Source organism: Geospiza fortis, unplaced genomic scaffold (genome assembly GCF_000277835.1).
Source record: "Geospiza fortis unplaced genomic scaffold, GeoFor_1.0 scaffold10, whole genome shotgun sequence".
In the NCBI taxonomy this organism is placed as follows: Eukaryota; Metazoa; Chordata; class Aves; order Passeriformes; family Thraupidae; genus Geospiza; species Geospiza fortis.
This window is the reverse complement of record NW_005054326.1, coordinates 5,866,563-5,883,102: the sequence shown is the minus strand read 5'-3', so window position 1 is coordinate 5,883,102 and position 16,540 is coordinate 5,866,563. Positions and strand designations below refer to the sequence as shown.

At 39.4% G+C, this 16,540-nt stretch overlaps 1 protein-coding gene across 1 annotated transcript in view; it reads left to right on the top strand.

Annotated features, from left to right (window-relative positions):
• The first annotated feature begins 7,900 nt into the window (after positions 1-7,900).
• IPO8 (importin 8) overlaps positions 7,901-16,540 on the top strand; it is a 39,222-nt gene continuing 30,582 nt past the window's right edge. The window contains exons 1-7 of the mRNA XM_014307033.2: positions 7,901-7,980; positions 10,080-10,236; positions 11,874-12,032; positions 12,979-13,135; positions 14,412-14,501; positions 14,886-14,980; positions 15,540-15,624. Coding sequence (XP_014162508.1) covers positions 10,100-10,236; positions 11,874-12,032; positions 12,979-13,135; positions 14,412-14,501; positions 14,886-14,980; positions 15,540-15,624 — 723 coding nt within the window. The 5' untranslated portion in view covers positions 7,901-7,980; positions 10,080-10,099. The remainder of the gene's footprint in view (positions 7,981-10,079; positions 10,237-11,873; positions 12,033-12,978; positions 13,136-14,411; positions 14,502-14,885; positions 14,981-15,539; positions 15,625-16,540) is intronic.

Genomic DNA, 16,540 nt, shown 5'->3' with positions numbered 1-16,540 from the left:
GGTGCTGGAGGGGATGACATTGCTGTGGCCCCGGCTCTCACGGGACGGGCGGCAGTGACGCTCGGGGGCGCGTTCTGTGCCGTCCGGCCGCACGGCGAGGGGAACTTGGAGTAAGGAGCCTTAGGTTTCGTGGGCAGTGTGTGTCCTGGCATCCTGCAGTTAATCATAGAGTTACAGAACATGCAGAGTTGGAAGGGACCCGTCAGGATCATCGAGTCCAGCTCCTGGTCCTGCTGCCCAGCACCATCCCCAGCAATCCCACCATGAGCCTGAGAGTGTTGTCCAAACACTTCTTGAACTCTGTCAGGCTTGGTGCTGTGACCGCTTCCCCGAGAAGCCTGTTCCAGTGCCCAGGCACCTTCTGGGGAAAAACCTTTTCCTAGAGCAGCGGCAGTATGCACTGAATGAAACTGTGACCCCAACCTTTGAACCTTTGAGAAAAGAGAAAGTTCCCCTGTGCAGCATTAATGAAACTTTAATTTCTATGCTTTGATGGAATATTTGATCAATTCTCTTTGAGGATTTGGGGTTTTTTGGTTGTGTTGATGTGTTAGCAAAATAGTCAGTGAGAATTGGTTGTCAGGAATTATGCTATTCAGGATTGCTCCTCCAGCTTAGTTTTATATTTAGGCAACTTAAAACTCCTTCTGAATTAGATATAGCTAATCCTTTCTTTAGCAGTTGGTAAATTCCTTTAGTAAATCAGTGGATTAAGTGCTGGGCGCTGAAAATGCTCTTGTGAATATTGAGATAAGGATGCAAGGCTTTTTTTCTCTTTTTGGCACAGTTACTTTAAAAACGCATCAGTATCTGTTTTTATCCCTACTGTTAAGGGCTGAGAGGGAAATGACAAATATTTGTAAGCAGCCTGTTGCACAGCAGTCTAAACAACAATACAGACTACTGCTGCTACAGTGCTCTGTTCAGAACAAAGAGGCAGCTCCTGGGTTCCTGGGTCCTGCTCCTAACGCTGTCATCACCAGTAGGTACTGTGAAACTCAGGAACAGTCCTGAAAGCATTTTAAGACTGAGAGCTGTAAAATGTTCTGAGTTAAAGTGATGGATAGTGCAGTTCTCATGAAAGACACAGGTTTTAGATTCAAGAGTGCAAGCAGACTTACTGAGAACAGGTTGAGATGCAGAATTTTCTTTCAAAATACTTGATGCGTTTTCTTTTTTCTAACTATTATGAAGAATGAATCCTGGAATCAAGACATACCTATTTTTGTGCAGGCTTCCTGTTACTAGGTGAAGCGTGATGTATCTGACAAAATGTGCTGATGCAGTGCTGGGTTTGACATGACTCTAGATGAGAGGAACAAAAGTGCTCCCTGAGCAATGTTGCTCAAGTGGGGCTTTGACATCTTGAAGCTTTTTAGTGCTTTTGAAGCAAGGCTTCAAAGCAACGTGTCAGACTCCCCTCCCGTGTATCTGATGGTAGTGTTGACATGTCCCTGTGTTCCTGCAAGGGCTGGAATCCAGGTGCTGCTCTAGCATTTATCTTGGTCTAGCAAAGGGACCAATCCACCAACCAAACACAAAATTCTCTGTCAATAAATACCTGAGGTGGTGATAGAGCCCTTGGCTGAACAGCATAGGAGTCACCTTTGCTCTGTGTCATAGTTACAGGGATGCTGCTCTTGAGACAGGTTCAGGGGTGCTGAGGTAAAACTTGCCTGTGTGAGCTCATCTGCAGTGTACAATTCAGCTTTGAGTCCAGGCAGTGCCATGAACTTCCCAGACACTGCAAATCCTACTACTGCACCAGGACAATGCCTGTCTGTAGGCACCCCAGTGCTGTACCAGTACAGAGTCCTTTAGAACAATATCCTAATAGTCCTGACTCCAGTTTGCTTACAGTGTCAAGCATGGGGAATAGAGTTTACATGAATGAAAGCTTTTCTATGTGTAAGAAATCCCAACATGTTTGAAAATGCTTCTTTGTCCTCTGTATGTTCCTGCACCTGCATAAAGATACACCACCCAAATCAATGAATTTGCTGTGTGCCTCCTGGATTATCACCTAACTGCATTCAGAAATGGAATTGGGATTCCTTTTTTTTTTTTTTTTTTGTCCTTTTTATATCTATTAGAAGGCTGCCTGTGAATTTTCTTCCTCTTGCAGCTAGAAACAAGTGTTGGTTTTCTGCCAACATTTGTTTATGGTCTGTTTATATCCATTTATACCAATCTTACTTCAGGTTTCTTGGTACCCTCTCTGACAGCTTTGTCAAAGGCTGATCCCCTAGAAGCCTGTTTTTCTAGCCTTAGCAGGCTATGTTTCCTTTGCCATATCATAAAACTGAATTTATGAAATCTAGGAATAGGAGCACAGCTCTTCTCTGAACCAGTTTCCCTTTGAAATAATCCTTTTTGTGGAGTCTGGTCATTTGTGTTTGCAGTGTTCCAGAAAGTCTTGTGCTCAAAGCTGCTGATGCCTCATTAAATGCTAAATCTACAATTATCTTCTTTATGTCCAACATCTACATATTTCTTACCACTCTATATACCAAAGTCCCTTGATCCTTTTAGTCTGTTGTTGTTCTTCACTCACAAACCTCCAGTTTTTAGGAGAAGTTCTTAAGTCCCTCACTGTGTATTTGGCCTCTTACCCAACTCCATTTTTGTTGGTGCAGTTCTATAGATCATTCAGTTCTTAGTAGGATTTTTCTGATCTTTCTCCTTGGTTGATGCTACTTTGAAATCATTAACAAACTTCACTTCTCTCTGTGATCTGAACACAACTGTAAGTGTGGGATTTATTTGAAATCTGATTCTTGCTAAACTGGAGCAGTTTCCTGCCAAGTCAGTGTCTATCTCATGTAATTTCTGCCATTTCCCTTTTAGCCTCTTGGGTTTCTAAGTGTGCATGTCTTTCCTTCCCCCTATTTTTCTTTTGCTTCCCTGCCCTGCCTTTTTTTAATTCAGCTCTGTAATGTAATTAGAGTGCACTTGATGATTGTATTTATCACTCCCACTGTTCTTAGTAGAATGGTTAGTTGTCATACCAAGAAATGGATTCAGTTTCTGTGCATCATTTGTCAGTATCTGTTCCAGGCTATTACTCCTGTTACATCTGTCTCTTGGACTTCGAGGACTTTTGCTGGGTTCATTTATTTATTTATATTATGGTTATATACTGCTTTCATGTGCCAGTTCTTGGAGTGCTGTGAACGTACAGAGTCATTGTAATTCCAGTTCAGATAGGATTCCCATATAGGTTTTATACATTAATTTTCAGTGGCCCAACATGCTGTAACACATCCCTTTGGCTTGTAGCAAAGGAGAAAACAAGAACTCAGTTGCAGAAATATAGCTGGGCTTTTAAAATATTGAGTAGGAGTTACATAATTTGGCTTTGACAGCAACTGAGTAGCAGTGCTGGAAGAAGTGTGAAAAGATTACCCAAAACCAGAAGAATCCAGAATAAAGTTTGGCTTCCTTCCATATCTTTCCACATCTTTGTTGAGCTGTCTGCTATAGTAGGCATGGATCTTAAGGCTACTCTGTAAGTGCCAGTGAGCACTTCATGATACCTAGAGGGAGAAATCTGAGACCCATTTTAGGAGGAAGTTGACTTGGATAATTAAAACTTATGTGGAAAGTGAAGTTTCTTTGATACTGGGTGAATTTGGCAGCAGAACCCATACAGGAAAGAAATTCAGGTGGGTTCTTACACGAGCTTATTTTAACTCTGTGTGAGAACAGTGTTTTCCCCACCCTACACAGTATCTTTGCATATAGGCAGGGAAAGAAAAAAGTATCTTTTGAAGTTCTGGTTTGTTTTAACAATGGTCTCTGACTGACAGTGTAAAAAAACAAGAGTGAAAATGCTATTAACTGCAGAAATACTCCTAAGTTTGCCAGTGGAATTTCTAAGTATTCATTTTCAGTACACAGAAACAGAAAATAAGACTTGGTAAACCAGGTAGCTGAGCATTTGGATCAGATGTATTTAAGCCTTGAAATTATCTTTGTAAAAAGTTCATTTCTCATTAATTCAAAGTACAAATTTCTTCTGTGTGTTTGTTTTTGCAAACAGAGATGCAGTGCTTTGTTTTTTCAGCGATTTTTATGTGCCATACTTGTATTCAGAGGTGTAGAAATGATGTTTAGTACTGGTGGAGGAGGATGATCTGAGCTTGCAGAATGTGAAGGAAGGCTTCCAGATTTCCCATACCCATTGTGCTAGGGTGTCCTGATGTTTTGCAGGGGAAGAAGCACCTTTCAGTGCCATTCTGCACTCGGGCACTGTGGTTGCCATCAATACAGTGGGAAGGTTGCTGACTCTTGTGATTCTGGAGCAATTATGGCCTTTGAATGTGACAGCAAGCAAAACACAAGAATAATGCTTCATGAAATGAGTTTAGCAGTGTATGATGTGTGAGAACCTGGGAGCCAAATATGAACATTAGACGTGAGAAGTAATTTGCTTCAGTAGGATCCATTTGGGGAGACTTTAATGTAGTTTTTGCTTCTTATCTCTCCTTATATTCTGGCCCTTTACAAGTGATGGTCTTCATCTTGATGTTTTTCAGTGGCCCACCTGAGGCTCACTTGTCTGTCATATGTTCTGTACCTAATCAAATGGAAGAGGAGATAGGCAGAAAAAGATGTGTTCTCTGATCTTTTGAAGCCTGCAGCTGTGATGGTGATGCAGGGAAGGATACATCAAGCCAAAGGTGAAGGAACAGAGTGCAAAAAGCTGCAGCTGCAGTGCACAGATACTGAGAGAATAGACACATGGAACAACATGCAGGGGTCATATACATCTCTTCTCCACTGCTGTAAATTTACCCAGTTATGCTTTCCCAATGCTGTATCCCTTTCCCAGTGTAGCTGCTAGCCATGCACACTGCTGTATCCCATCCTCTTAATCCCAGTGGAAATTAAGTGAGATTCTCTTTTAAGATAAATGCTCTGATCTGAGATTCATACAATACCAGCCTGTATGTGTTTTACACAGCTTTAAAATAATTGCTCTTTGTAAGTACTCCGTGAAAGTTTGCTTTTCAAAAGCTTTCATTTTCTCTTTCAAAATAAACATGTGCCCCAGTAGATCAGCACTTTGACAAGAAGTTTTACCAGATCCCAGCAATGTGGGTTCAGGGCAGTGTAATTATTCACCAAGTGCACAAAGCACCGTGCTGTGTTGTGGGAGTTGTGCTGAAGGTCTATTTCAGCCATCTGGTGCCTCCCTGCGGCTCCTGGGCACGGCTCTTCAAAATCAGCAGATAGTTTTGTGTTCCTTCTGTGGCACTGACGGTATTCCTGCTCTCCTTTTGTTAAAGTGCAGCTGCAGTGATATAAAGAACTGTCTTGTTGAACTCATCCAGCTCCAAGGTCTCTTCCATGTCCATTTCCATGTCACAATATACACCTGACAGTGGCTCTGCACCTGCGATAGGTCCAGCTTTGTTTGCTGATGTCCAGAGCAACGCAGGGAAGGGACACATCCCAAGATCGCAATTAGCATGACAACTAAACAGACGAGAATGTGCTGGTATAGGAAAAATGTTGCTGTATGCAGCTTTTTAAAAAGTCCTCTGTTCTAAAAACTGCAAGCAGCAGCATGTAGTTTTCCTGACCCGGGTTTGTTGCTGCACAAATGAGCAGGATGTAATTTGAGCTTCACAAATACAACAGAATCGTGTGTCTTGTTTCTAACGTGGGCTCACAGTCTCTGTTGATCTCTACAGTCTTCTTGTTCCTGATAACGAGTAGTAAACAGAGCTATGTAAAAATGTAAATTCCGGGCACGACAATAGAAGGGAACAGAAGGATTTAATGGGCCTGGCGATCTCTGTAGGGGTGGCGGTGTGTGAAGTGTAAAGACACGCACATAGCGCTGTGCTGCTGGGGATGGGACCCCCTCGGGGACACTGTGCCTTCCGCCGGCGCCACAGGGCTTTTGTCACTCCGGGTGCTTGCTGAGCCGATCTGGCACGGAGGCAAATGACCATATTTGTGTAGAACCTGGCAGAATTTCAGGGAGAGCAGTTGTACACCAGCACAAGTAGTACTCATAAAGCTTCCTGAGCTAGCAGTGATTTTAATGTAGATTCAGTAAAAACTGTTGGGACAGGGAAAGGGAAATAATATTGTTAGCACTGTGTCCAGCCTAAATGTGGTTCTGGGAGGATTGCAGCAGGAAACGACCACCAACAAAACAACCCCCCAAAGCTGCATTTTTAATTGATGTGTTTATAGTAGTAAAAGCTTTGTAGATTGGGTCTGAGAGCAGTGTACAGGCACTGTTGAGAACAAAAAGGACAGTTAAGAGTTCGTGCATGGTTTTGGATTGCTGTGCTGCTGTGATTTTTCGTGCTTTCCTTATCTCTGTGCAACTTGGCTGTTGAGTGCTGGAGGATGCTGCAGTCGACTGTGGCCCTTTCAGAACACACCAATGTTGTCCAGTAGTGACTGAAGGGCAAGCTTTGTACTGCAGGCTACTGCATTAAAAGGTGATCTTTGGAATCCAGTATGCTTCAAGCATGTCTGTAGATAAATGGAGTTCCTGTGCTGGATGTTACAGCTTTTACTTTATTTGGAACATTTCTTAGGAATAATTAAAGTTTATAGAGAAGGAAATTGCAGGAGAGTATGCTTTTGATTTGCCACTACTGCTTTTATCTCAGATCTCAGATTACTCTATAAACATCAAATGAGTCTCTGAGTTAGAATTACACTATCATTATAGTGAATAAAATGAGGGCCAGAAAGTTAAATGATTTGGTTAAATTATTGAATGATAGTGTCGCGATGCAGCTGGGACACTTAGACATCATGAAAGCAGTGTAATTTCGCCTTGTTATGGATATGGTAGATCAAAGAGCTGGGGACATGAAGGGCAGAAAGTATCTTTTATTTCACAGCTTTTGAATGAGGCAGAGTTCTCATGGGAGGATGTTCTATACTTGTGCTTTAAGCACAACTCTGGGAGCAACTACAGAACTGCCAGGCATAATCTAGAGGGAAGAAACACTATAAAAGGTGAAATACAGAAAGCTACTGCCATCTAGGCCCAAGAAACCTCTCTCTTTGAACATAAAACACATGGATCCAAGGGATGAAAGATCTGACCTACCAGTACTGATCTGCCAAGGCTTAGTAGTAACTGCACCACGCTGAGTCAGCGATTCCTCGCTGGAGGAGCCCTGGTGGATGGCAGCAGGATAATGCTATCAGATTGTCACATCTTTTAAATCTGGTGTGCTTTGCTCAGAAGTTCACTGAGCATTGTTTTCTCTTTGAAATTCTTCAGCTGCATGGCTGATGTAGCGTTTGAAAAGTTCCCATGAAGGCTGTGGGTTTTGAAGTGTTATCTGCCTACACTTGATTTTAATAGAAAATGTTTGTCCCACTGTTTCCCCCATTTTTATTGAGATGCACCATACATCTGGTTTGCTAAAAGATAATTGTATATGGCTAATGCAGATGCTGTTTACACTTGAAAACAATTCCAAATGATTTTTTTAAATCTCTTTGCTATTGCTGTTCTACCACAAACTATTTTGCTATTAAATGGCATGTATTGGTGAAGCTTGTCAATGTCCATTTGACTTATGGGGCTGAGTTGAGTAATTCAAAGACAGATATCTAGTGCTTTTTGTTTTGTATTCTTAGAATTATTTAAATACTCATTGTCACTAATCTGTAATTGAGAACCTTTTCACATTACTTATTCTTCCCATGTGCAATTACATGCTTTGCTTTTACAAGGAATTATTTGGATTTCTGCAGGTCTGGGTAAATTCAAGTCCTGAAAACTTTCATCCATCACGAGGAGGATGCAAAAGCAGTGCAAAATCCTTAGTTTGTATTCCTCATTCAGCATTTGCTAATACAGTCTACTTTAAACATAGTGACTTACTAACTGTGTTGTCTGTGTGTTTCAGTCCTATAAAATCATCAACTTTGCTCCAAGTCTGCTGCAAATCATAGTGTCCGATCAGGTTGAATTTCCAGTGCGTCAAGCAGGTGAGATGAAATCCCTTGTTCTGTTTTCTTTCAGTCAGGCTGTTCCTTGAACAGACTCTTGGACTGTTGCAATGTAAGTCAGCTCAGGTTTGCTCTGGGGAGGAAATGAAAAGGATCTATCTTTGGTGTTTCTTTCCATCGTGAGGGTCACATGAAACCATGGGTATAGGATAGAGTCCTACTTCAGCTTTCCCTGTGTGTATAGTGATCCCTACTGGATTGCTGTGATACTGATGGGAAAAAAGCATGATTTCTACTCAAAACTGAGAACCCTTAGGTATTATTTCTCCTGCTGTTGCAGAAGTAATGATGCCAAGACAAATGTGAATTTAAAAATAGAAAAGGGTATCACATTTGAGTGCATGTTTCTCTTGTTGAATCACTTTTCTCTGGAAAAGTGAAAATTTCTGAAAAAGGGAAATCACTCCTTAATTCACAGATCAAGGGTAGCCACATACATTTAGTCAGTATCTTGGTGGCTTAAATAAGTAGATATGAGGGAAGGTCACATCACTGATAAGTTGCACAGTTACAGTCTGAGCATGTCTGGAAGGATTGCTCAGCTGTGTGTGTGAGTTCAGGTGTAGTGGTGCAGTTAACTTTAGTGTATGCATTTGTGGAAGATCAGATTCTAAATTCTCATAATCCATTTTAACCACTCCTGTGTAATATGTTTGTCAGATACAGAGACTGTTCAGGCCTTTCAGTAAATTAATTAATACTGTTTCATTCACAGCTTTGTTTTTATCCTGTGGAACAGCATTTCCCATAGAAGCACTGTTGGGGTTTTTTTTTGTACAGATCCCATTAATCCCCTGAGTGCTTTGGAGCGTGCTGACATATTCTGTTTGTCATGCCGGCCTTTATTTTTTCAAAGATAATCCAACTTTGAATGGTGTTGTTAGTCCATTCTGTGGTAAAGTTTGAGGCTTAATCTAAACTCCATAAGGTTATTTTTATAAATTAATCTCTCATTTCAGTACCATTCAGGGAAAAAACCAACTATGTAGAATGTAATTATTTTTTTTGCAGAAGAGGGGTGTAAAATGGAGAAGCACATTTAAGTCATATTTTCAAGCCAACAGATTTCCCTGGGAATTTTTTAAAAGCCAAAAATTTGTATAACAACAAGACCTATGGACAAAATAGATTAAAGTCTTGGGCTGGTCTTTCAGGACCTGTTTCTTGTCTGACTAGTCTGGCATGTCATAGACAAAGAGCTTTTTTTCCTCTTGCTCCTATAAAATATTTTACAGACTGCATGTTTTCATGCTTTGCAATTTCTTATCACCAAAAGAAAGATTGTACCCAAGGATATCTTATTTCTACTTTAAAACCCTAGCTAGTAATCAACCAAAACAGTGTCCAGGCATAAGAGTTTATTAAGAACATTCCTTTAATGCCTCATACCCTAGTTCTTATGTTTCCTGAAGAATGCCTTCAGGCATTTTAGTACTGATACATTAATGCTGCTTTATTTTCTGTTGAAGATTAACTTTATTTTTCTTGGTTTTTCATGTGAGACAGAAGGGAACAATTCACAGGTATTATGGGAAATCCTAATAGTGAAATAAAGCTTAGGGAATTCACAACAAACATTTCTGTCTGAATAGAAGGTAGGCCATGTGCCAGTTTCATACTGGGCATTTCCCCAAGCAGAGTGTCCCATCTGTGTGTGCAGTGATTTGTTTACACAAGCCTTCCAAATGAGCTTGAGTCCTTGTTTTAGGAGTGAGTGAGAACACACATAAGTAGATTTTTGTTGGCTTGTTTAGAATGATGGGATATTATTTTCATATGGAAGACTGCTGTAGTAAAAATGTACCTTGACACAGATGCTGATGGAAGTATTATCCTGCTCTGTTCTGATCAGGTGCTTGAGCCTGATCTTGTGTGAAATCGTAAGAAAAATGTTTTTCTAATTCAGCTTTGCTCAGTGCCCATAATTGTTAAGAATTCAGGTGGTGGTTTTCAGTTGCCTTTTCAACTCCTTATTCTACTTTTAGCCATTCTGCATGTTGAGCATTGGGCAATGTGTAGAATTAAATTATTCTTTTTCTTTAGAATTTAGCTATTCTTTCCCCTCTGTCTATCCTTAGCTGCCATTTACCTGAAGAACATGGTGACCCAGTACTGGCCGGACCGTGAGCCGCCCCCTGGAGAAGCGGTTTTCCCGTTTAACATCCATGAGAACGATCGGCAGCAGATTCGGGATAACATTGTAGAGGGAATCATTCGTTCTCCTGACTTAGTGAGGTACCTTACATTGCACACAGGTGGTTCTGTTGCTCAGGTTTTCAGACCTGCCAGTCTGATGTTGTATGTCACAGACATGTTTTATGAACAATCCATTCCTTAGGATTTTTTCTCCTGAGAAGCTGAGAGGCCTCAGGAACAAAATGTAAACAATGATTATCTGCTGCTGTGGAATGCAACAGGTGGATCTGTGATTGGTCTCATGTGGTTGTTTCTAATTAATGGCCAATCACAGTCCAGCTGTCTGGACCGTCTCAGTCAGTCACAAACCTTTGTTATCATTCCTTTTCTATCCTTAGCTAGCCTTCTGATGAAATCCTTTCTTTTATTCTTTTAGTATATTTTTAATATAATATATATCATAAAATAACAAATCAAGCCTTCTGAAACATGGAGTCAACATTCTCGGCTCTTCTCTCTTCCTGGGACCCCTGTGAACACCATCACAGTTGTCAACATTAGAATCTCTGTGTTTTGGAAGATGAGACAAGTACTTTTTTTGCCAAAGTAATAATAATCTGTTTACACTTATTCATGGGTGTTTTTCAGAAAAGTAGTAACCTGGCAGCGAGCCCTGCGGTGTGGTTTATCCTCTAAGGGTGTTCAAAGTGTCTTATAACACTTGCTGTAGTAACAGCCTGTCTGTTTGGCTGATTCAAGGCAGATAGTGTATACAGGGCTGTCTGCAATATGGAATTAACCATTCAGGGAAATACTGTCCAAGATTCCTTTTTTCTAGTAGCCTTTTTCTTAATTACTTTATTAATTTTTATTTGTAACCCCAGTATTTAACTATGTATTAGAGTTCTTGGTTTTAAGATATTAAAAGAATGAAGAATTGTGGTTCTGCTTTTGCTGGAAGAATAGTTAAGAATCACAGACATACTACAGTTATGATTTTTCACCCCTTTAATTAAAGTGAGGCTGATAGGATGGGAACTGATATTTTCTGCAGGCTTTGTTTTTTCATTACTTAGCAGAACTAAAAGAATTTCTCCACAGATTCTAGTTCAGTGCTGCTCAGCTTTTTTAGTCACACCTCAGTTTAGTCAATCAACAGTTCTGCCTTGCTTCCCCATTGTGAGTGACATCTAAAAGTGTGTGGCAGGAGAGAAACAGTAAGATGTTGTTTAACTAATTGGCTCTGCCATATGCTTTGGAGGTTGAGAAAGTACTGTTCTAGAAGGTCCCAGGAAAATTGTAATTTCTTGAGGAGACTGTGGCTTGGATCATAACAAGGCCATTATTCTTTAATGAAAACATACAAATTTGTGTTTTTGTGGTTGCTTTCAGCTTGATAAGCAAGTATAAACATTCATTGTCAAAGCACAAAGCTAGCTGGTTCCATAAGCAAGTAATTCTTTTAAAATACTGCTTGATACATATGAAGAGAGAGGGAGAAAAGTAGCTAAAATATTCTGAAATTAGTTTATTCTTTTAAGTTAAATCCAGTCGGATTTTTTTCTTGCTTTTCCTCTGCTACTCCCAAAACTCTTTCAGTGCTGTCAAAATATGTTTGATGCTTATGATGTAATACAGGTATTGTAGCCAATAAACCAAGATTTGGGATTTATCCTTTAATTTAACCACTATGTTATGACCTTATTCACTTACATTTTTTTCCCTCCCTGCACTAGAGCCCAGCTGACAATGTGCCTCCGTGCTATCATTAAACATGACTTCCCTGGCCATTGGACAGCTGTGGTAGACAAGATAGGATACTACCTGCAGTCTCCAAACAGTGGCAGCTGGCTTGGGAGCCTCCTGTGCCTCTATCAGCTGGTGAAGACTTATGAGTAAGTTGATGTCCATCAGTAGATGAGGAATTCGTACTTTCAGTCTAAGTTGATTACTGAAAATGACATTCTTAAGAGCACTGGCAGTTCTACAAGGGAATTCAGGTAGAAAATGGGAATTAATAATTATCATATGCTTCCTTTCCTGCAAATAAATGAAAAATATTCATCGTCTTTGTATCATTAGTGAATTGAAAGCAGAGCTGCCAGCAATAATCTGTATGAATTTACTGCATCTTTTTTCTTGAGACTATACTTTCGATCTGGCTGTAAAAAAAATCCTTTGTTTGAAGATACCCCAAATTCTAAATGTATGAATGCAAATTATTTTCTGCTTTTATGTCATGAATACAGTGCTGTCATTGTCACATACTGCTATTGCATATTGTTACCTGTAGCATCTTCCTGGCAAGAAGTCTAAATCCACACAGCATAAATTAGGAGCAGTGTAGTGGGGCTTATCACTCATATTTTTTTTAATTGCCTGTTATTAGAAACATATGTGTAAACCACACAAAAGGAATGTAAATGGAGAAAGGGAATCTTTTCCAAAGCAAGGAATTGTCTTTCCCTTTCAATGGCTGTTCACTCCCATCTGTTCAACGCCCAGCTTGGGTTTAACATTGGTATGAACAGCAGAGAAACTCAAGTCCCTGCCCCTGTGAGGTGACAATTCAGTAGTAAAGAACAGTAGTTCTTCCTCTCAGTAACTGCCTTTGTGTAAGGCAATGTTTATTGTTTTCCATTGTTTTCTTTATAGGTATTTTTAGTGAATTTGCACAAACGGTTCAGATAGGGATTGGAGGAGGGGAGAGTGATAGACTGAGTGCTGGATATTCTTTTTTTTTGGTTTTTTTAGGGCACCAAAATTAAATTGTTGGTGGGGAATAGGCATTAGACTTGCCAGTGTGTAGATTCTGGACCAACATTTTTGTTTCCATTGCAGGTACAAAAAGGCAGAGGAACGAGATCCCCTCATAGCAGCCATGCAAATATTTTTGCCTCGGATTCAGCAACAGATGATCCAGCTTCTGCCTGATAACTCCCATTACTCTGTACTGCTTCAGAAACAAATCTTAAAAATCTTCTATGCTCTTGTTCAGGTTGGCATCTGTGTAGAGGAAAACCAAACTTTTACTTTGCTGGGTGCAATGACCACTTTCAGTACGTTCAGAGGTGTGATAGAATAAGAATACCCTTTTGGATAGGAAAAGTCATGTACAATAAATAGCTATTATAGAAATAGGATATTTATAGATTTTTCTACTTTGAAGCTGATCACATCATCACCCAGATTAAATTTTTAATGAATGCAGGGTGCTTTTGCACATTGTATCTGCAAGCTCACTAGAGAGTGTTCCTATTTTTATATAGTTGCACGTAGCCTGATACAAACTAGGTATCTAGACCATATGGTTGGTCTCTGAAAGTGTCAGTAATGAATATTGTAGTGTAATTGTCAAATGTTGCACTTCACTAGGAGGCATTTCTCATTACCTGCTGAAAATCTGGCGGATACTATGTGTTAAGGCACAAGCACTTCAGAGAGATGAGTTTGGCTTTTACTGAGATGAGTTTTGTGAAGGAGTACTTACAATCAGAAACCAAACCAAATCCTTCATTAGGAACAGCCTGAAAATTCTTAGGGTGTGTTGAAAAGCTAAAATAGTTTGTTTCTAAATGAATGAAGAATTTGAAAAATACCAAGATCCTATTTTTCTTTTCAATAACTTGGCTGAATATCATTACTTGGATTTTGTAGAGAAGTGAGGTTTGTGGATAGTAGCTAGGTAGTAGTTGTGAATCACAGAATGAGCAGGTTGGAAAAGACTTTCGAGACCATTGAGTCCAGCCCATGCCCTAAACCTCAACTAAACCATGTCCAATTGTTTTTAAACACATCCAGAGGTGGTGACTCCACCACCTCCCCAGGCAGACCATTCTAGTACTTTATCACTCTTTCCATAAAAAACTTCCTAATATCCAACCTATATTTCCCTTAGTGCAGCTTAAGACTGTGTCCTCTGGTTCTGTCAGTAGTGAGTACATTCTTCTTGCTAAAATGCTATTAGTTTGCCAAAGCCCTGTAATGCTGATACTGCTGTAATCCTAAAAGGTACCTGGGCTGTTGTGAAGAAGAAAAACAAAGGCAATTGGCAAGTTCTTAGACCGAGGAACTTTCCTCAAAATGTATCTGCTCAGAAATTCCTTTTCAAATTGTACCAAGAGAGATGCAATTAGAGTAGTGTTGATATGTAACCTAATTGGTTTTAATTTTACTTAAAACCTCATCATCCTTAGAATGTAACTGCTGCAGAAATCTTTGCCTTTTACAGAGAAATATAGTATTTCATACCTGTGTTTTTTCCCTTATTGCAGTATGCATTGCCCCTCCAGTTGGTGAATAACCAGACTATGACTCAGTGGATGGAGATCTTCCGGACCATCATTGATAGAAATGTACCACTGGTGAGTTCTAGCTTTGTAAAGACCTCTGAAACTTGTGTGTTGCTATTTGAGGAAAAATTTTCTAAGTGTGCTTTTCTTAAGATTCTTATCCTCGGATTTTTGAGCCAGAGTGACGTAGTATTCAAGTGTATCTGAGAATTTGCATTTCTTAAATATGCATAATTTTAAAATTAAATACAGGCATTGTGCAGGTATTGCACATAGACATTATACTGCCTAATTAAGATAACTGAAAAATCCTGAGTCTCATATAACTGTTAACAGAACCATAGCTTTAGTTCATGTTGTGTGTTTATATTAGTTTACTTAGCAAGGAATATTTAAAGCATAATTGCTTCCCAACAAATGACATAACTAATTTAAAATGAATGTGTTTGTTTGTAGGAGACTTTGCAAATTGATGAAGATGATAGACCAGAGCTGGTGTGGTGGAAATGCAAGAAGTGGGCATTGCATATTGTAGCTCGTCTCTTTGAAAGGTAACTGATTAAAAACTAAATTTGGGTTACAGATCTGTACCATTACTTGGCATGCAAATAGAGAAGACAGTTTGAGCAATTTAACAACTCCTGGTCACTCAAGAGGTTTTCCTGCTGCTGTCCTCTGCCTTGCACTGGCACAACTGCTGGTCTCAGTTCTTAGTGAAATGATTTGGCTCCCTTGATGGCAAGAAACTTACCCCACAGGAAAAGTAAATCTATCTAACTACATATTTATTTTAATACCCTCAGCTCCAAGTGTTTATATTATCAAACGTAAAGGCAGGGGAAGATTTGAAAAGAAATCCATAAACATGGAAGTTACAGAACTTGTGACAAAAAGTCATGTTTGCTTGAGTATAATACCTTAGCTTGGGATAATTTAAGAAAAGGGAAGTCAAGTGTTACATGGGAAAGGATGGCTTAGAACGAACCTGGTAAATTTTTCCTTTGCTGATGCAAGACCACTCAGGGTCCTGTATGGTTTAGGAAGTACTGTATTTTTCTGACACCACAGACTTTTCACAGTGTAAATATTTCTGTCCTTTTCCTTTTAAAGATATGGAAGTCCTGGAAATGTAACTAAAGAATACTTTGAATTCTCAGACTTCTTTTTAAAAACCTATGCTGTGGGCATACAACAGGTAAGCACAGTTAATTTTTTATGAATTGCATTATTTTGACTGAAGAAATGTATTACTTTTTAACAGTGCTTGTGTTGAGGTTCATTTATTGAACAAAAATGATGAGAGTCTGGCAGGTTTTCCTTGTAGTGACTGAGAAGTTCTTTAGAACTCAGTGCCATACAGCTGAGGTATAATAACACAATTTTTCAGCAGCTCAAAAAACACTGCAGGAAAACTCTCAGAAAAGGTGAGTGCTGATAAAATGGTATTATTGTCATGTATAAGCACTCTAGATACAACTGAGAGGAACACTTTTGGCAGAGGCCTCATTTCACAGAAGGGTGTATTTTCAGGCCTGTCACACTAATCCAATGATAGTGTTTTATTTCAGGAAAATACAAGCAGATTAGAAGATGTCTGGAGAACAGCAATGAACATTATTTTATTCCTGGAAAGCATATTATGTGAAACTATAACCTAAATTTACCTTTTGCAAGGAAATTTTATTTTTGTTAGGAATGCTAATTATTTGTGTTTAACATGGTGTGTGGAGACAGTTCAGTTCTGATAAAGTTGCTAAACAAAATTACTCTTCTTCATCCAGTCTGACAACAGAATAGTTTATCCATCAGGAAGAACTAAGGAGGGGAATGGTTGTGGTAAGGCAGTAAATTAATTGAAAAGGGAAATAGCCAAATATCCTTTCTAAATGCCTTGCAATGTGTAACTTTTGAGCAGAAAAATGGACTCCCATGGGCAGTTATAATTTGCAATACTTAAAGTTTGTCTGTTAAGGTATTAAACTATGTTGCAGAAGAAACAGTTTAGCTTTCAAGATAAATGTACTGGATGATCTGCACATTTCTTCAATTTCGGTCTCTTAAATAGTGATTTATCATTATTCCTTGCAGGGTTAGTAAGAATTCTGTTGTGA